The sequence below is a fragment of the Anolis sagrei genome, chromosome 5 (assembly GCF_037176765.1).
Source record: "Anolis sagrei isolate rAnoSag1 chromosome 5, rAnoSag1.mat, whole genome shotgun sequence".
In the NCBI taxonomy this organism is placed as follows: Eukaryota; Metazoa; Chordata; class Lepidosauria; order Squamata; family Dactyloidae; genus Anolis; species Anolis sagrei.
In genome coordinates, this window is record NC_090025.1 from 172,736,791 (window position 1) to 172,758,107 (window position 21,317).

General features: G+C 40.2%; 1 protein-coding gene across 2 annotated transcripts in view; it reads left to right on the forward strand.

Annotated features, from left to right (window-relative positions):
• The window catches only part of ATP6V0A4 (ATPase H+ transporting V0 subunit a4), a 51,249-nt gene extending 38,811 nt beyond the window's left edge, over window positions 1-12,438 (forward strand). The window contains exons 17-20 of one of the 2 annotated variants that reach the window (XM_060779705.2): window positions 4,400-4,537; window positions 7,471-7,588; window positions 11,763-11,934; window positions 12,348-12,438. In XM_060779705.2, the coding sequence (XP_060635688.2) occupies window positions 4,400-4,537; window positions 7,471-7,588; window positions 11,763-11,934; window positions 12,348-12,438 (519 nt within the window). The remainder of the gene's footprint in view (window positions 1-4,399; window positions 4,538-7,470; window positions 7,589-11,762; window positions 11,935-12,347) is intronic. The other variant, XM_060779706.2, reaches the window with a different exon arrangement.
• The last annotated feature ends 8,879 nt before the right edge of the window (window positions 12,439-21,317 follow it).

A 21,317-nucleotide genomic window follows, 5' to 3' on the forward strand; every position in this document is an offset into this window, starting at 1 on the left:
TAGACAATTTTTCACCAGGGACAACAGACAATTTTGGTCCTTAGAATGAGACACACCATGCAGTTTTCAGCCAGAAAGTGCGGTCAGAAATCATTTGCAAATTCCATAGTTTGGATGGGATTTTTGGATGGGATGTGTGTGTGTAGTTATCTTGCTGCTGGTGAAAGGATCCAGCAGTGAGAGCTGGGCTTATTAAAATTGAGGGAGTGGGATTTTTACCTGGAAAAATTGGAGAGGAATGAGAGCCACATATTGAACATAGGCTGCTTTTTACCTTAGTCTCTCCATTAGAATAATTCATTTACCTATTTCTGTAATCAGCACTAGGAATGGCATATTAAACCAAGTCAGAATGCTGTTCCACCAGTATTATCCCTGTTCACTTAAAGCAGTTCTCCAGAGGTTCACATACTCTTTCTCAAATATAAATACTGTAAATAAATAAATAAACACGGCAGAGATACCAGGGATTGTATCTGTGGTGTTCTTTGTGCAATTTATATATTCCAGAACTTGCTTGCTTGGTTATTTCTTTGTTATCCTTCAGGAATGAAACATATATCTTGCCCCTCTATCTAAAGATGTCAGGGGATGGAATAATAATAATAATAATAATAATAATAATAATAATAACTTTATTGGGTTGTTGTAGGTTTTTTCGGGCTATATGGCCATGGTCTAGAGGCATTGTCTCCTGACGTTTCGCTTGCATCTATGGCAAGCATCCTCACTACCTCTGAGGATGCTTGCCATAGATGCAGGTGAAACGTCAGGAGGTAATGCCTCTAGACCATGGCCAGATAGCCCGAAAAACCTACAACAACCCAGTGATTCCGTCCATGAAAGCCTTCGACAATAACTTTATTTTTATATCCTGCTTCCGTCTCCTTGGAGGGACTCGAGGCGGCTTACATAGGGGCAAGCCTGGAAAAGCACAAATTAAAACACAATGCAATAAAATCAAATAAAAATTAAAATCAAAGTAATAAAAAAAGAAAAATAACACATCACAATAACACAACACAATATCATAAAATCAATCCCTGGTTCATTAGTAATAAATACTGAGCTCGGATGGCTAAGAGTTTGTGCAATAGTTTCAGGACACGCCTAAAGGAGAAGTGCAAAAGCCAATGAAAGTTAGGGCAGGAAGGGTAAAATAATAAAATCAATATGACCAATTTGAAATAATATAGATGAGAATTGTGTAGGGGAGTTTCATCTTTCGAAATTGATTTAGTCCTGCAGGAATCAGAATTATGCAGTTGCAGAACGTCAGTAAAGGGTTGGCATTTCATAACTACATAGCAGAACCAGTGAAGTGCCTGATATGCATATGATAAGATACCCAATGCATATCTCAATAGTCCTGGCGCACACTACATGGATCCCATTGACAATCAGGCATCTATACACATCTTGTTGTTGTCCCTATGTGCCTCATCACTATTCAATTGCCAGATTACTTACTTTCTCCACTTACTTAAGCATGCATAATGTCATAGACATTTCTGGCAATAAACAATAGTCGGCCCTTCTTCACATTTTCTGGAATTAGCGGTATGGAGCCCCACAAAAATGGAAAAAAAATATGATTTTAAAACCTGGGAGAACAGCTCTCTACAGGCCCGTAGCCAGGATTTCGTTTCGGGGGGGGGGGGGCTAAATTTTTTTTCAGGGGGGTTTTTGGGGGGGCTGAGTTTTGGGGGGGGGCTGAGTCTGAGTGAAAGAGGGTCTAGCCTAGCAAACCTTTTGTATCATTACCCCAATACCCCCATGCATATGGGATATATTGAGTATGGTGATCAGATCATGATATGAATAAACATAACAGTTTAAATAATGCACCAATAAGGCCTTTTCGCGAACCACCATGAAAATTTCGGGGGGGGGGGGGCTGAAGCCCCCCGAGCCCCTCCCCTGGCTACATGCCTGGCTCTCTAGGAATCTCTGGGTCTTCTAGAACTGCATCAGAGGACACAGAGATTCTTAGAAAGGTGTTCTCACTAGTAATCTCTAGGTCCTCCAGCATGACTCTATAGTCAACTTCCAACAGAAGTGGAAGGCTCTAAAGAATCCTAGAGATGACATTTTAATCAATGGAGGGTGGCTCTAATATGATTTTTAAAAGCCAAAAAACATATTGAAGAATTTACAGTTAAAAAAACAAAACATATTAAAACTAGTTTCAAATACTTTAAAATAGTTTTAAACAATGCACTTTTGTGCATCTGTATAACACCAGTTAGGGCCCAAAGACTTTTCTGGACAACCATCTTTTCACTTGACACAGGATTGACAGAAATGCAGGTGCAATTGGGTCTCCAAGGTGAGGTTGTTTATAATTGGGATACCACAGAGAGAAAGCCTTCTGTTGTGTCCTTCAATAATATATTGCTCTGACTGAAAGGACACTGTGCTTGGAATGTTTTCAAAGGAATTTGTTGTATGTTCATTTTTAATAGTGCCTCATTAATGTCATATATTTTTTGGAAAGATGTATTATTTATTATCTAAGGAAGAATTTTGGTAGTAACATATTATAAAAATTCATTGTGGAAAAGAAAAGTTACTTTAAGAAAATAGGCCCTCAAACTAGTTTTTCCCAACTAGAGTAGACTCACTGAATCAATAGTTAACCGGTGAGTCAACAGATAGAAAAATAACAGGATGCATACCTATGTTTGTACAACCACCCTCCATATCCACAGATTAAATCATCCACTGCTTAAAAATATTTCCTTCTCTGTCAAAACATTCTGAAAAACAAACCCTGATTTTGCCATTTTGTATAAGGGACACCATTTTACTACACCATTATATATAATGGTACTTGAGCATTCTTGGATTTTGGAATCAAACCCCAGCAAATACCAAGGGCCCACTATAATATTATTATACCAAAATCAATGTGACTCCACCACTAAGGTATAGCCTCTGGTTTGTGACAGTTCTACATTTTGTCAGAAGTAGTCTGAAAACCTCCTTCATATTTTAATAGTAAGTATTCTCTTTCTTGGGTATCACACACTTCCTTAACCCATTTCAAACCAGCTTCAGGGCAGGATATGGACTGCTATGGTTGCCTTAGTGGATGATCTCCATCCTAACACTAACAAAGGGTGTGTGTCCCTGTTGATGCTTCCAGACCTTTCAGTGGCTTTTGATACCATCAGCCCTGATATCCTTCTGGAACACCTGGAGGGGCTGGGAATCAGAAGCACTGTGCTGCAATGGTTCTGGTCGTACCTTTCAGGCAGGTTCCAGATGGTGGTGCTTGGGGATAGTTGCTCCTCAAACAAGAAGTTGTCATATGGCATCCCACAAGATGCCATTCTATCCCCAATGCTCTTTAATATTTACATGAAGCCACTTGGAGGGATAATCCGTAGGCACGGGGCAGGCTGTTATCAGTATGCTGATGAAACCCAAAACAGCCTCAGCTAAGGATAGTGTATCTCCTGTGAATGAATACCTGTAGGAAGTAATGGGCTGGATGAGGAAAAACAAATTGAAACCGAATCCGGACAAAACAGAGGTTCTTGCCATCAAGGGTTCTAATCTGGGAATGGAGGTGTGTCAATGAGTCCTGGATGGGGTTACACTCCCTCGAAAGACTGTGTCCGCAGCTTGGGAGTACTCCTGGATCCGTCTCTCCAAATGTCAGCCCAAGTGGACAGTCAGGAATACTCACTGTCAGCTTCAGCTGATATGCCAGCTGCACCCCTTCCTAGAAACTAAGGATCTAAAAATAGTAGTGCATGCACTGGTAAGCTCAAGGTTAAACTTCTGCAATGTGCTTTACATTGGGCTACCTCTGTACCAAGTTCAGAAACTACAATTCATTCAAAATGCAGCAGCCAGGTTCATCACAGGAACATTTAGTAGTGAGCATATCACCCTTACACTAAAGTCACTCCACCTGTTGCCAATTATTTTCCAGGCAAAGTACAAAGTGTTGGTTTTGACCTTAAAAGCCCTATATAGTTTAGGTCCAGGTTACCTACAGGATCACCTTCTCCCGTACAATCCGCTCTACACACTTAGATCATCTGGGGAGGGGGGGGGTGTCTACTTCATCCATCCAGAACCCAACTAGTGACCACCATCAAGAGGACCTGTTCATCAGACTGTTGGAAGAGATTTGACAGCTAGATCAGCTGTCGGAATTTAAAACACAACTGAAGACCCATCTCTTCCAGCAGGCCTACCCAGTCAATTACATTTTAATATACATTTTATCAGTGGATTTTAACTTGTATTTTAACTGTGTAGCTTGTTGTATGTCTTTTAATAGTGTTTTATCTCTTGTTTTAATGATGTTGTATCCTGACTCAAGCTGCAGGGAGAGGCAGGCAATAAATTCATTATTGTTCTTCTTCTTATTGTTATTATTAAGCTGATGTCATCTGAACTGTCTGGGAGTCCCACAGGTGATATCGAGGTGGATATCATGGAATCTAAGGACCCCAAGAAGGCAAACCACCATGACCATGAGGCTGGTGGCCACGGAGGGCATGGGGATCATGAGGAAGAGGTAAGCTGGTGGAATGAGGGCACCTAAAGAAAACTGTGGTGCGAAAGCTGATTGCTTCCCTAGCGTAATTTAGCGCATGTGGCAATAAATACAACCTGAATTCCATGTGCAAACTAACATGGTAATATTCCTGGAATCCTCACATCTTAGCTTAGTGATGGTTGAGGATGTGTCAAAAAGGAGTTTGCATGCATCCCCAATATCTGGCATGGATGATATTTTCCTACTTGCCCTGGCAAATCCTGCAATAGCCTCAGGTCTTTTACCTGTTTTGCAGTTTGATAGAACATTGGCAGTTGGATGTCATGAGATCCTTTTTTTTTAAAGAGCTTTGTAATTTTGTTGCCTACTATAGATCCAGCAATCCCAAAGTGATGCCTGTAGACCTATGACAAAGTGCTTGTGCTACCTTGCACCATTTGCCTTTATCCTGTAGTTCAAGTGAATTGAGCATTATTTTCATAATTATGTCTATTTTTATTTTACTTCTTTTATATAATTGTGATCTTAAACACCCTGAAAGCACCACATCCTATCTGATCTTGGAAGCTACGTGGGGTCAGACTTGGATAGGAGAACCACCAATGTATTACTAGGTGCTACAGACCATATTTCAGAGGAAGGAACTGGTAAAATCATCTGTGACTATTTGTTGCCTAAGAAAACCCTATGAAATGTATGAGGTCACCATACATTGAAAGATGACTTGAAGATGTGCATGCAGGCACACTATTAAAGCCAATTTTGTACCTTGCATTCAAGTGAGTAGCGCACTTTCTTCATTCCTTTGTGGGTAAAGGCAAGATGAGGATAATGGTTGGTTGGTCAGTTGGTCTCTCTCTCTCTCTCTCTCTCTTCCTCCTTCTCCTCCTCCTCCTCCTCTTCCTCTTCCCCTGAGAAATATACAGAAAAGAAAGGTAAGCAGGGTGCTCTCCTAATTTTGTGATTGGCTCCACCTCCATAGCACAATTGCCATTTTGTGACTGTGTTCGAAATGTTTTTATTATTATTACTAGCAGTTCAAAAACATGCAAATGTGAGTAGATCAATAGATACCACTCCGGCGGGAAGGTAATGGTGTTCCATGCAGTCATGTCTTGGAGGTGTCTACGGACAACACGGGCTCTTCAGCTTAGAAATGGAGATGAGCAGCACACTCCAGAGTTGGACATGGCTGGAATTAATGTCAGAGGAAAACCTTTACCTTTAACTAGCCGTCCCCTGCCACGCGTTGCTGTTGCCCACATGGGGGATCTGTGTGGGAGGTTTGGCCCAATTCTATCATTGGTGGGGTTCAGAATGCTCTGTGATTGTAGTTGAACTATAAATCCCAGCAACTACAACTTCCAAATGTCAAGATTCTATTTTCCCCAAACTCCACCAGTGTTCACATTTGGACATATTGAGTATTCGTGTAGAGTTTGGTCTAGATCCATCATTGCTTGAGTCCACAGTGATCTCTGGATGTAGGTGAACTGCAACTCCAAAACCAAAGGACACTGCCCACCAAACTCTTCCAGTATTTTCTGTTGGTCATGGGAGAACTGTGTGCCAAGTTTGGTTCAATTCCAACGTTGGTGGGGTTCAGAATGCTCTTTGATTGTAGGTGAACTATAAATCCCAGCAACTACAACTCCAAAATGACAAAATCTATTTTTTGAGTGAAGGACATACATTGGGTTGTTAGGTGTCTTGTGTCCAAATTTGGTGTCAGTTCGTCCAGTGGTTTTTGAGTTCTGTTAATCCCACAAACGAACATTACATTTTTATTTATATACGAGATATTTCAAGCATGTTCACAGGCCTGTATACATTGAAAATAAAGGATCAGTTTTCAGATTGTCTTTAAAGTATGTATAAATGACATTTACAAACTGATTATGAGATAAATTTCATTGCAATGTTTGCACAAAGATATCCTGGTAGATTTCCAATCTTCTTGAACTGTTAAACAAGTGAACTTTACGGAAGTTACTGATGTAGGGAGAAAAGTGTCTTAAACTAGAGTGGAAAAGCTGGCTTGCAGGGACATTCAACTTCAAAAACTATATTGAGAATTGTCCTCTAATCAGCTTTACACAGCTTTATAGGTCCAACTGGTTTCAAAGGTTTATTGTCTGTCTGTTTGTTTATAAAATCATTTTAAATATCACTCTTCCTCATTGCTGATGTTAGAGCAGAGTATAAATGTGATTATAATCATGTTTACTTAGGCAAGAAACAGATAATCAGAGATAGTTTTGCCAGTTCCTTCTTCTGAAATATAGCCATAAGCACTTGGTATTGGTGGATTTCACATCCAAGTCCTAACCAGGGCTGATCCCACCTAGACCCCCTTCTACACTGCCATATATTCCAGATTATCAAAGCAGATAATCCACATTATCTGCTTTGAACTGATTATAGGAGCCTACACTGTTATATAATCCAGTTCAAAGCAGATAATCAGGATTTTATATGGCAGTGTAGAAGGGACCTTAGTTTCCAAGATCAGATGGGATTTGGCGCCTTTACGGTTTTTTTAAGATCATTATTATATAAATACGTAATACAATAAAAAATAAAAACAGTCTTCATCATGAAAAAGAAGGCAGCAAATATATTTGTTGTTGTGCATCCTCAAGTTGTTTTCAAATTATGATGACTCTAAAGAGAACCTGTCTTGAGATTTATTTATTTATTTATTGGCAGTGTTTATGCAGAGGAGATTTGCTTTTTTAATGTAACAGAAGAGATAAAATGGTTTATTCTGTTGGCATCCATAGCACTTATATTACATGAGAACGAGAGCAGTCATAAGCAAGGAGAGAATATGGTCTTGTCATTTGAGAAAAATATATTCAAATCTTTTTCAGGTTTACAAATAGGATTATATAGTTGTTTGGTTTCTAACCGTCATATATCTCGTGTCTTTCTTTAAAATCTCATTTTAGTTCAACTTTGGAGATATCTTTGTGCACCAGTGTATCCACACCATTGAATACTGCTTGGGTTGCATTTCCAACACGGCTTCCTACCTACGGCTCTGGGCTCTCAGTTTGGCTCATGCACGTGAGTTTTCTTTTTTGCTGTGTTCATCCCTATGCGGTGCCCCGTGGCACAATGGGTTAAACCCTTGTGCCGGCAGGACTGAAGACCGACAGTTCAGAGGTTCGAATCCAAGGAGAGTGTGGATGAGCTCCCTCTGTCAGCTCCAGCTCCCCATGTAGGGACATGAGAGAATCCTCCCACAAGAATAGTAAAACATTAAAACATCTGGGCATCCCCTGGGCAACATCCTTGCAGACTGCCAATTCTCTCACACCAGAGGCAACTTTCAGTTTCTCAAGCCCTCTATTCTGCTTCTATTCTACCCCTCTATTTTGCTTTGGTTAGACCACATCTGGAATATTGTGTCCAATTCTGGGCACCACAATTCAAGAGAGATATTGACAAGCTGGAATGTGTCCAGAGGAGGGCGACTAAAATGATCAAGGGTCTGGAGAACAAGCCCTATGAGGAGCGGCTTAGGGAACTGGGCATGTTTAGCCTGAAGAAGAGAAGGCTGAGAGGAGATATGATAGCCATGTATAAATATGTGAGAGGAAGCCACAGGGAGGAGGGAGCAAGCTTGTTTTCTGCTTCCTTGGAGACTAGGATGCGGAACAATGGCTTCAAACTACAAGAGAGGAGATTCCATCTGAACATTAGGAAGAACTTCCTGACTGTGAGAGCCGTTCAGCAGTGGAACTCTCTGCCCTGGAGTGTGGTGGAGGCTCCTTCTTTGGAAGCTTTTAAGCAGAGGTTGGATGGCCATTTGTCGGGGGTGATTTGAATGCAATATTCCTGCTTCTTGGCAGGGGGTTGGACTGGATGGCCCATGAGGTCTCTTCCAACTCTTTGATTCTATGATTCTATGATTCTAAGTCGCTCCTGACACACACAAAATCCCTATGAGCAAGAACTGGGTTGCGGCATGGATTATCTTAATACGACACATCAACATGGAAGAGTTGAATAGGCTGCAATGAAGTTGGGAAATGTATTGTTGTAGGTTTTTTCGGTCTATATGGTCATTTTCTAGAGGCATTCTCTCCTGACGTTTCGCCTGCATCTATGGGGAACTTTCACTCTGGGAGAAATATGGACTTAGGATGCATCTCTACTGCAGAATGAATACAGTTTGACACCACTTTGATTGGCATAACTCAATGCTGTGGAATCATGACATTTGTAGTTTGGTGAGGCAGCAGCACTCTTTGGCAGAGAGGGCTAAAGACCTTGTAAAACTACAAATCCATGGCAGTTCAAGTGGTATCAACCTGCATTTGTTCTGCATCTTTAGTTAGGCACCTTTAAACTAAAGCAAAAGCAGGAGAGCAACTTCTACAAATATTTTGGCCTACATTGAAAGGTTAGGAAACCATCCTGTTTTGCAGTTAGTGGAAACTACCAAATGGAGATTAAAATAGTTGCCTGCGCAGAACGAGGGGAATTGGTCCAATTGGCTGAACTCACCCATGTGAGTGATGCTAGACGCATTGGCTTCGTGTTCAGCATATGTCCTAAGTAGCGTTGTATAGCCCTATGTGATTGATTGCACTGTTTTGATGCTGTCACGCTCACTGTAACTTGAAATCAATCTTAAGCAGGAGAACAAAACCCTAGCTCTAACCCTATTTTAATGGCACTGCTGCATTGGTGGAGAAGGGAAACAAAGAGAGAGAAGGCTGAAAGAAAGGTGGATATTATCTTTTCTTTTCTGCAGACACTGTGACAAAGGAACATTGCATCGGCTCCAGGAAGTGAGGGAGCAAATAAATACATGGCAAATTTCAGCCATTAAATAATTTAGACTATTGACTAAAATAAAATTTCTAAATCTCAACTAGAGTACACATATATCAGTGTCACTGTGGGGTTAAATTCAGCAATTGGTTCAATATATTTGCTGTAGCTGGGAATAGTAGTTGAATGTAGGACTTGATCCAAGCTCCTTTGGGCCTGTCCAGACAGTACCTTTACTGCGGTATCTATGACAATAAAGGAGGATCTGTCCAGACAACATTCTGGGCAGTCCCGAATTAATTAGCTACAAACCAGGAAAACTGTTTCCCGCAGTTTTACCATGTTAAAAAAGCCCGGTAAACTGTGAGAATACCCACCCCCTCTCCAGAAGCCCCAAACCCCTTTGAAAGGTAATGAAAACTTACCTGGCCTCCATTACAGGCTTCTACCAGCTCTCCCAGCACATAGAAATGATGCGCCAGGAGAGCAAGGGTGGGGGGAGGAGGGAGGAAAATTTCCCCACCTTGCTCTCCTGGCACGTCAGGAGAGCTACTCAAAGCCTGTAATGGAGGCTGGAATGAATATAAATATCAAATTTGTAAAAGAACTATATGTTCTATAATACACTTTATTTATAATAATACACTTTATTTCTATTCCACTTTATGTCCCCAGAGGAATTACAGTATACACGTATAAGGCAAACATTCAGTGCCTTTTTACACAGTGAACAAATGGGATACAATACACAGACAGTTAAAGGCCTTGCCCTTCTATTTCCGGCATCTGGAGGCAATGCTCAACTCCAACCATGAGAAGGTGCTCTTGTTCCATTTTTCCATGCCAAGGAGCCTGTTGACCATTGACATCTCCAATTGAGTTGCCTGCATGTCTGCATGGGGTGCCTTTTTACCATCCTGCTGAGGTGGTACTCGCATTATATAACAAAGCAGCGAGGAAGTAGAGTAAGATTTTAAATTTAAAATTATTGACAGGGAAAATGTATATTAAATAATCCCAACGCTCGCTGCTCAGCCAAAATTAAAAAGCCGTCAAAAGGAAGAGGGAGTATGGTTCCTGAACCAACTGTATATTTAAAATTTAGGAACTGGGAACCACTGGATCTGAGAGACTTAAAATGATTCTTCAAATGAATTCCGCTGCCACCATTTCAATAGTAATCAGGCTGAGGTAATATTGAGAGTTTGTTTTATAACACACACTGTGCCACTATAGTTTCTCAGGGGCTGCTGTGAAGCTGGCTTTAGTAATACTTTGACCACAAAGGTATTCACACTGAGGCTGGTATAAGTTGAATAAAAGAACTAGAACATTTATTAAACAAGCTTGAAATATTCAGATACAAATGCTTAATGGTTTCAGTCAAATACTGGAATTAAAAGTTGTGGTTGAGTTAGTCAAAATCTTAAAAACTTCTGGGTTACAAGTCTTCAAAGTTCCACCACAGAAAATTACTTCAGGAAATGAATCTCTGAAAGTAACTCCCAAAAATACCCCTTAGGAATCTAGCCAAAAATACCCCGAACTAGACTTCCTTAGGAATTGAATAGACCAATAACGGGGTACTGCTCCACAACACAGTATTCTAGCTATCTGCTCAATAGCTTCTCTGAATACTTCACAAAAGACTAACCCAATCTTCTTTTCTAAACCCAAACTCTCTCTCACTAACACTAACCCTTCTTCTCTCTTTAACATCCAAACTTCAACTCCCTAAACTGGGACTTCAAGCCTCAGTTTAAAAGACACTTTTTTCTCTAGACCACTTAGGCTCCGCCCCCATCTTTCTAGCCAATCCTAGCTTTCTGATTTTCCCTCCAAGACCTGAACACACCCCTTCAAGGCAAACCTAACTAAAATGGCTTCTCCCTGTCTCCCTTTTCTAAAATGGATGCCGTGGCTTCACCAGGTCCATTCCCTTAGGCTGTCAGGCAGCTAGCTAAGGTAAGGGATTCATTACACATTACATGCTTTCAAACTGCTAGGTTGGCAGAAGCTAGGGCTGACAGTTGGGAGCTCACCCCAACTCATGGCTTTGAACGGCTAACCCTCCAGTCAGATTTCCTGCATCTAGTGGTGTAACCGCTGTGCTACTGTGGCCCTCTATGATATTGTTGTTGTTGTTGTTGTTATTCAGCACCTCAAATATACCTTAAAAACAGCTACAATCCCCCAAAAAATTATTGCAACTGATTTGAGTGTTGTCAAAGGCTTTAAAAGTGTAATGATAAAAACAAAAATAATAATTTGCTGCTTCCTGAAAAATGGTTTCTAGGCTTTACTGGAGGGTTTTATCCATTGTTTGTTGAAACAGAGTGTTTCCAACTTGACAGAGAAATTTGTATCAGTGTATTTTAAATTTTTTGTTTCCCAAGACTGATTGTCACTTGCCATATTTCTATTTGTGCTCTCTTTCTCTCTCTCTTTTCCTTTCCAGAGCTCTCCGAAGTCCTCTGGACCATGGTGTTTAAGATTGGGTTTGGGTTCAAAAACTGGGCAGGACTCATTGTGGTTTTTATCATCTTTGCTGTCTTTGCTGGCCTGACAGTAGCGATTCTGCTTATCATGGAAGGCTTGTCTGCCTTCTTACACGCATTGAGGCTTCACTGGTAAGAAGAAATAGGGCTGGCGAGTACATTTTTCTTCCATTTGCATTCTAATGCAAACCCATCTAATTCGCACTTCCAAAATAACTCTTCGTGTCTCTAGATTTTCCCTCTTTGATCGAAGAATGCAAATACAAATTGTGGGGAGGGGGACATGGAAAGAAAAATGCATACATTGGAGAAGATAGCATGAGATAATGCACTGTGTAAGGAGAAATTGCTTGCAAAAATGTATTTGCTAGGCTTTTTCATGTTCTATATCTCATTCTATTTCTTTCCCAGTTTCTTTTTTTCTTTTGAAGCTTTCTTTTATCATTACATAGAAAAGTACGCTAGAGATAATAAGCTAAATGAATCCTTTATGGAACACAAGACTAGTTTAACGTTTTGCTTTGTGTCTGTTCCTTCCTGCTTAGGGTGGAGTTTCAGAACAAATTCTATGCCGGAGCGGGTTATGCATTCACGCCATTCTGCTTTAGGACCATCATTGAAGGAACAGAAGAATGAAGTCTATTCAGAGCATGGAAATCTAATCTCCTTGTCTTGCTTCCATTCTTTTTTTCTTCTTCCAGAGAATTAAAATCCATGATGAATAAAGACACTGCTTCTGCATGGCCTTAATATATTGCACAATTAGTTGCAAAGGAAAATCTCCTTTGCCTAACTGGTTGGCGAAACAGCTTCACTACTCAGTCCAGTAGCCTTCGTAGATAGTTAAACGTGATCCTTTCCTATGTCATCTGTTGTAAACAAAACCACGTATCAGCAATCTGGCTCTAAACAAAGATCTGAACCACAAATTTTAGTTTGCGTCTATTATTTGATGTCACAATGTGAGCCAGCATGGTGTATTGGTTTGAGGTGTTGGACTACAACCCTGGAGAGCAGAGTTCAGATCTTTGCTTGGACATAGAAATCCACCAGATGACCATAGACAAGTCACACTTTCTCTGCTTCAGGGAATGGTGAGGACAAACCCACTCCAAACAAACCTTTCCCAGAAACCCCTGTGATAGTGGGGGTGGATGTGGCCCTTTGGGCTCTTTTCTGAGGCCCTCCTGTCTCTCACCACCCTATCCTTTAATTGCACTGAACATAAGAGATTAACTTGAGAATAAATTCATCTGAGTAAAACGGAACTTCAATTCCTGGTATATGTCCTGGTGCAGAAAGGCCAAAAGAGAGTAATACATAACCCAGAAGACACCTGAATTATTTTTCTGCTATTGCAACTGCTCATCCAAACTTCTGCTTAGCTAGGAATGCAGGTGCATTTTCTATCCAAAGTCTTCTTAACATGATATTTCACCTAGCAACTCACAAATAATTCATATAGAAAGAGATATAATAATAATAATAATAATAATAATAATAATAATAATAATAAGCAGAGGCATAACACCGTTGCTCAGATGATTAATTATAACTTGTGCCACAAATACCATCTGACCAACAAAGAACTGGTGGGATCACAAGCCGGAAAAAGTTACAGAAAATAAACAAGTCAAGCTACTCTGGGACTTCCGGATTCAGACAGAGTTTTGGAGCACAATACTCCTGATCTCACGATCGTGTTAAAAAACAAAATATGGATTGTTGATGTTGCAATCCCAGGTGACAGCAGGATTGAAAAGAAACAACTGGAAAAGGTAACACGATAAGAGGATTTAAAGATCGAACTGCAAAGACTCTGGCACAAACCAGTAAAGGTGGTCCCAGTGGTGATTGGCACACTGGGTGCAGTGCCTAAAGACCTTGACCTGCACTTAAACACAATCAGTGCTGACAAGATTACCATCTGCCAGCTACAAAAGGCCACCTTACTGGGATCTGCACGCATTATTCGCAGATACATCACACAGTCTTAGACACTTACGAAGTGTCCGATGTGTGATCCAATACAACAGCCAGCGGAGTGTCTGCTGTGACTCATCCTGTGTTGTTTCAAATAATAATAATAACTTTATTTATATTCCGCTCTATCTCCCTGAAGGGACTCAGGGCGGATTCCAAACATAAAAGGCAAACATTCATCACCCAAGTACAACAACAATACATCCATAATAACAAAATTTAAACAACCCAACATATAAACATGAATTATAATTAAATAAAAAATACAGCCTGTTATAACAGACATAAGACAAAACATCAAACATCGGATGGAAACAATAATTTCCCATTTCATTGGGGAAATCAGGGCTTAGAAGAGTACCATTTTCCCGCTATACGACCCCAAATTTCTTGGGCTGGAGAATCTTGTAATTACAGTCTTAAAAAACCAGTTGCCCAGTCCTGGTTGAACTTTGTGGGTGTAAATGCCCACAAAACCCAAAAGAATAGTGGGCATGGCTTTTCTGCTACTAAATTATATTGTCCAAATACAATGTTAATTCTTGCTAGATAAAACACGTTGTTTTGTGAGCATGTTCTTCAAATCAATTGCTTGTTCATTTGGCTGATAAAAGAAATGATTGCTTAAAACCAACATGTCTCTCTCTCGCTCCTCTCTTACCATCTCAGCCTTTGGAAATTTTCCAGAGAAAACATCTCCAGACGCTAATGAAGCTTAAAACCACCATGGCAGATCAGATGTCAAAATCAAATTAATTCCCTTGCAAGATTACATTTCTTTATCTTGGCCCCAGAAAAGAACACAAACAGGTTTCAGAAATAATTGGAAAGCATGTAATATATAAATATGCTTTATTATAAGAATCTCTTACTTTCCATGGCTTAACATTAACTGGTTGGAGATTTTCTCACCCAGCTCCATCTTAAATAAACTGGAACCTTGATTATTGACTGTAGATGTCAACAAGATAGATCTGCCAATTCTAGAGTAGAATCAAATATTTATTTGCCTTCTATCCCTGCCTCAATAAAATCTCTTATTTGGTGGTTAACGTTAAGGGGCATTTCTGTATCCCTGCTTGGCAACTACTGTTTATTATATTTATTTATTTATCACATCAGGAGCGAACCAAGAGTACAGTTGTATTTTAAAAAACACAAAGTTTTAAAACTTGACAATTATATTAAATGTCCTTCAACCAGTAGCTAGCCAATTGGAGTGCCTCTGGTGTTGCTATAAGGAGGTCCTCCATTGTACATGTGGCAGGACGCAGACTACATTTTAGTAGGTGGTCCGTGGTTTGCTCTTCTCCACACTCATATGTCATGGACTCCACTTTGTGGCCCCATTTCATCTCGTGGTGCCAGAGTGCAATCTGTTCAGCGTGTTCCAAGTCGCCCAGCTTTTTGTGTGCCCAGGAGGGAGTCTCTCATTTGGTGTCAGCCATTGATTGAGGTTCTGGGTTTTAGCCTGCCACTTTTGGACTCTTGCTTGCTGAGGTGTTCCATCGAGTGTCTCTGTAGATATTAGAAAACTATTTCTTTATTTAAGTCATTGGTGTGCTGGCTGATATCCAAACGGGATGGGCTGGAGATGTCACTGCCTTGGTCCTTTCACTATTGGTTGCTACTTCCTGGCGGATGTCAGGTGGTGCAATAGCATCTAAACAGTGAAATTTCTCCAGTAGTATAGGGAGCAGGCACCCTATAATAATGCGACATGTATCATTAAGAGCCACATCCACTGTTTTAGCATGATGAGATGTGTTCCACACTGGGCATACATATTCAACAGCAGAGTAGCAAAGTGCAAGGGCAGATGTACAATATCGGCTAAACAGAGTAATTTTTCCACTGGGACATGAGAGAAACCTCACCGCAGGATTGCAACACATCCAGGCATCCCCTGGGCAACGTCTTTGTAGACAGCTGATTCTCTCACAACAGAAGCGAACAGAAATGAACAGTATGTTAAGTAAGGGCCAAAGGAATAAAAACTGACAGTCCATCAGCACAGCCTCAGTCCCTTGGGTTCAAGCAAATGGCATTTTCCCAGGGAGCTCTGAAGCAGTTATTGGCAAAAGTCTCCTTATATGAACTTTAGGTTTTGTTTTTTTTTTTCATTTGAAAGTCTTATATGTAAAACCGGTCCTGTCATTGAGGGGAAGGAAGCAACCATCTCAGGCTCCAGATGTCAAGTGTCATGGAAAGGAATCAGATTGTTACTGGAGAGGCACATGAATGGGTTTTGTGTCACAAGAGTCCCTCCAGAACAGGGCTTGGGATTTCACAGAAGTCGTGCCTTTCCTTGAGATCTTTAGAAATATCCATATAATCTACCTCCTGTCCTACTCATATTTCTTGTGAATTTCCAGGATCAGCTACAACTTTTAAAACACAGAGTGGAGGCAAGGGATTTTTCCCCTCTCACCTAGGGTTGCAAGGAAAAGAAGAAGATTTGGAAATTCACCTAAAACACTTTGAATTAAAAAAATTCAAAATGTATGAAGATTTATTTTCTTACTAACCGGAAAATATTACAATTTGTGTGAGAATGAAACAAGCAAAAAGTTGCCTCACTGTGAGAGGAGAACGTGAAAAAATCCACTCAGTGACTAGAATCCTATCAGGCATAGAGCACGATAATGCAGCATTTTCACAAATATAAAGAAAACAACAGAACCCAACAAACAATTGAGATAATTCGAATACGTTGTCAAGATGGAGTTAGGCAGGTTCACTACAGTATAACAACATAATTTTTTTTCACAAACACTGGGAAGGCGCATATAAGTTAAATAGTGCTGGCACAAAAAGCTGTAATAAAGAGCCTCCTGGACTCCAGCTTCTGTCAGCCCAAGTCAACCAGATCAAAGGTCATGGTTATTGTTGTTTTGGAAAATGGCATTCATAACCTTTTGGAGAATACCTTTGGGAGATCATACCTTTTTAGAAAAGCATGACCTTTCAGAGAAAAGCCAAAAACCCTGTAGAGTAAAAAATTTTCTTGTGGTATACAACCAGACATAATGATGCAAGGCAATGGTTTCAGTAGTTGGACTGAATAACCTGTTATCTCTGATCTGTTAGGAAAACAGGGATTTTGCCAATGCATAAAAAACAGCAGTATTTCAGAAGTGTTTTTCATTGCCCAAAAATATATTCTCTCACATAAAACAACTTGTTTTATATCATGTACTCAAGAGACAAAAATGAAGTAGACTTGGATAAAAATAACATATTGATGAAAGCTGTCATTTCCAACAGGTTGATGGGATCCATGATCCAACAGCATTTTGACGATCATAGGTTCTATAACTGGATTATATGCTGGTTATGTTCTGAGTTGTTACTTCCCTGTTTTCAGCTGAGGAGGTCATGGTTATTTTCACTGGTTATTTACCATGTTATTAGCATTTAAAAACACTGTTGGAGAGTGTTGACAGATCACAGTGAAGCTACCATAAGGATGGCCTTGTGGTAAATACGATCTTTGGGTATTTTGTGTTCTGTCTTCCAGGAACCTCAATTGTTCTCCATCAATCAGAGCTTCCACGTATGAACTTTATTGAGTAAATATATCAAGTCACAAAATAAATAATCAAAACATATAACCTTAATTTTCTAAACTATTTTATACAGAGTTGCCAGGTGAAAGGAGAAACAAGACTCCTGTCTCTTTAATTCTTATGTGAAAGAGGGAATTTAAACAGGTGTTGCTTGTCATGTTAGCAAAAGGTGTTAAAATTATCTCATCAGTTTCACCTGCCAACCCTAAGTTTATTGCAAATCTATTTTTATTTAGACATAACTGTTGTGGATGCTTCCAAACAAACTGACATCACCTTTTTTTCCAATGTGAGATTTTGTTGCAATGGAGCTCCCACCCCCAAGTTCAGAATTAAAATAGGAAAATTGTATAATTTGACATGGTATATAGATGTGTGTATGTGGAATATGAAGGTTTTTACATCCACATATTTATGCAAACATTTAAACTAGATGGTTGTGCCAATCAGGAGAGTTAGTCCCAATTTTCTGATGTACTGGATTAAAACTCTTGTCACCTCGGGCCAAAAACGTGTTCTCGCTGGATTGAGGGTGACTGGAGCTACCCAAAATATATCGAAGGACCCAGGTTTGGTTCCGTCACCTAGATGGGTTACATTGAGGGACAGTAGGTGGTTCTCAAATGACCTTTGAAGGCGTCCTCTCTCCTTGCCTTTTCTTGTCATTGTATTACTGCTGCAGATGCTTTATTTATACCCTGCCTTTCCATCAGACCTGAGACTAAAGTCAGCTTAGAAATTTCAGTACAATACAGTACAATCTCCCAATCCCATTTAAAAAACAAAATAAATTAAAAAGTACAGTATAACCTCTGTACCTATGGAACCAATACATGTGGTTACCCCTAACAGTGTCAACATATTTAATCTTATAGAATTTTATAGGATGTTCTGCCAATTCTTTAGTATGCTTCCACCAGAACCTAACATGCAATCATGTTGGAGAACCTAACAAATTCCTAGAGTGGGTATCTCTCTAGGAATGTTCTAGGTCCTCCAGTGCAGTTCTTTTTGTAATTTCCAATAGATGTGATTCTTTTCAGTTGGGTTAACTTTTATCCATGGTTTCCTAATTCCATGGTAAGTTCAGGAATATATCCCCGTGGATACATGGGTTTGTACTGTACAGCAGAGCCTCGCTTATCCAACATAAATGAGCCAGCAGAACATTGGATAAGCAAGAATGTTGGATAATAAGGAGGAATAAAGGAAAAGCCTATTAAACGTCACATTACGTTATGATTTTACAAGAAATCAACAGAAAAAGCAGTTCAGTACATAGTAATGTTGTGTAGTAATTACTGTATTTACAAATTGATCACCCAAAAATCTCAGTGTATTGAAACAGCTTTGGATCCATGCGGGAGGCAGACTGCGTTGGATAATACAGAACGTTGGATGAGCAAAGGTTGGATAAGCAAGACTCTACTGTAACTAAAAGCAGTGTAAATGAACAGTACTGTTAAAACAATAAAGACAGTACAAAATCCCCTTCTTTGAAAACTTTCTATTTTTAAAAGCCTGTCAGATTTTTATTTTTATTTTTTAAAGGATTTACTACTTAATGGAAGCATTGCAATTGGGGGCATTCTAGTATTATTTCTTTATTTAAAACATTTCTATTTCACCCTTGTCACCCCGCAGAGGACTCAGGGCAGAGTACAACATATATAAGGCAAACATTCAATGCTGGGATCTAAAACCATAAATATATACAAACATTAAAATCACTTATATCCACCTTAAAATCAGTTGCTTAGAAACCATCTCAGGACACCATTCTATTATTGCCTCATTGCACTGCCCCAAAGGCTTGGTCCCACAGCCAGGTCTTCGCCAACCAGGAGGGAGGGAGCTGATCTAATATCGCCAGGAAGGGAGTTCCATAACCGGGGGGCACGCCAAACTTGCCTATGATGTTGGCGGGACCAAGAGCAGGGCCTCCCCAGAAGATCTTAGTCTTTGCAGTGGTTCGTAAAGGGAGATGTGTTTGAACAGGTAAACTGGTCCAGGGCCATTTGGGGCTTTACAGGCCAAAGCAGCACTTTGAATTGTGCCCGATAGCAAACAGGCAGCCAGTGGAGCTGATGTAACATGGGAGTTGTGCATTGGCAGGAAGAGCTATCCAGAGCCTAGGGGCTTTCTCTCATGTGTTATGAAGATGACGGGGCTGATAAAAAAAATGCCTCTCTTGATGATCTGAGGTCCTGCACAGGCTTGTACAAAGATATACATTTCCTTCCTCCCCCGCCCATTGTATGCCATTGCCTAGCGATATAACCAACCAGGCCTCTTTTCTTGCTCCTCTTGGTATCCCTAAGCCCAAATAACCCACTATTGTCCACCCACAACATTGACTTTTGCAACCAATAGTCTTTCCCTCCTTTTTCTCACATCTTCCAACCTGCAAATTCCTTTGTTTACCAAGGGCACTGTCTCTCGCCTACAGAAAATAGTGTCCTCCACACCTGCTTGGCCAACAGCAAGGCTAACTTACATTTCCCCTACCAGGTTTTTTTTTTTTTGTAAAGTAGACTTGATGTACTCAGAGCAGCTAAGATTAGGACATCTGAATAATGAATTCATTTGTGTGTTTGTTATTACGGCTATACTTCCTTCTCTGGTTTCTCTCAGTCAACAGTCGAAATGGAAAGGCTTGCCCTTTTGAGGGACAGGTGCAGAGGTGATGTTGAAAGCAAATTGTGTAGCCTATGATTAAACCCTTGGTAAGATGCAGCAGGTGTGGCTACTTGCTTTCCGAAACTGAGGAAATAACTGTCCAAGAGTCTTAAACATGAAACTTAAATGGGAAGCAAAAGTCTGAAAAGTTAGAAGAACGTACATCAGGCCATGAAGAAAATGCACACAGATATACATAACTCCATATTTGACAAGAGGACGACAGGATTTGACCAAGATTATTAAAAGGTAAGACTTTCTTCTTCTAAGAATAATGTAGTTCCTTGATTAGTTCTGTTCCATAATGTGGTCTTATTAGCAAGTGAACTAACTGGCATTGAGAGGCAGAACTTGGTATCCTGGTGGCCGTTAAGTCATTTACTTCTTACCACATTTGCATTTTCTTGTTGTAATTTTTCATTTTTTCCAGTAATCGTTAAATAATGCTGTTACTATTACAAAGTCAGATAATAATAAGAACAACAACAACAACAACAAAAACAACAACTTTATTTTTATACCCCACCACCATCTCCCTGAAAGGACTCGGTGTGCCTTACAAGGGGACAAGCCAAAAAATACAGATTAAAACGCACACAATAAAATCAACAACAAACATCAGGAAAAAAAATTCACAATCACAACCCACATTTTTAAAACAGTGCCATAGCTGAAAGATTAAGTGCTGAGTGCGGAGGGCTCAGGGTATGTGCAATGGTTTCAAAATAGAGCCAAGGGAAAGTGCAAGATTCAATTCAAATTCAGTAAGGTCCAGCTGGGAGGGTAATGTCCTTAGCCATTTAAAGTGTCAGGATTACAGGTAGGAGGCCAACTAAAGTACAAGGAACTATGGCGAGATCGAACCAATTCTCAGGTGAAACTGTTTAATCAAATGCACAACGGAACATCAGGTTTTTAACTCCTTGCGGAAAACAGATAGAGTGCATGCCAATCTGATCTCCTTAGGTAGAGAGTTCCAAAGCTGAGGGGCCACCACCGAGAAGGCCCTGTCCCTCATCCCCACCAACCACACTTGAGACGGCAGTGGAAGCGAGGGCAGAACCTCCCCAGATGATCTTAAAGTACATGCTGGTTCGTAGGGGAAAATGCAATCCCGAAGATAGGCAGTTCCTGAACCGTTTAGTTATGGCAGGCATCCATATGACACACTCATTTTTCCTCTCTTCTCTTTCTCCTTTGCATAATAACAAAACTCTCCCTAAAACTTTATCTAAATATCCTGTTTGGAAGGGAAGGAGGGTCAACTCTGGTTAGTGCTTAGAT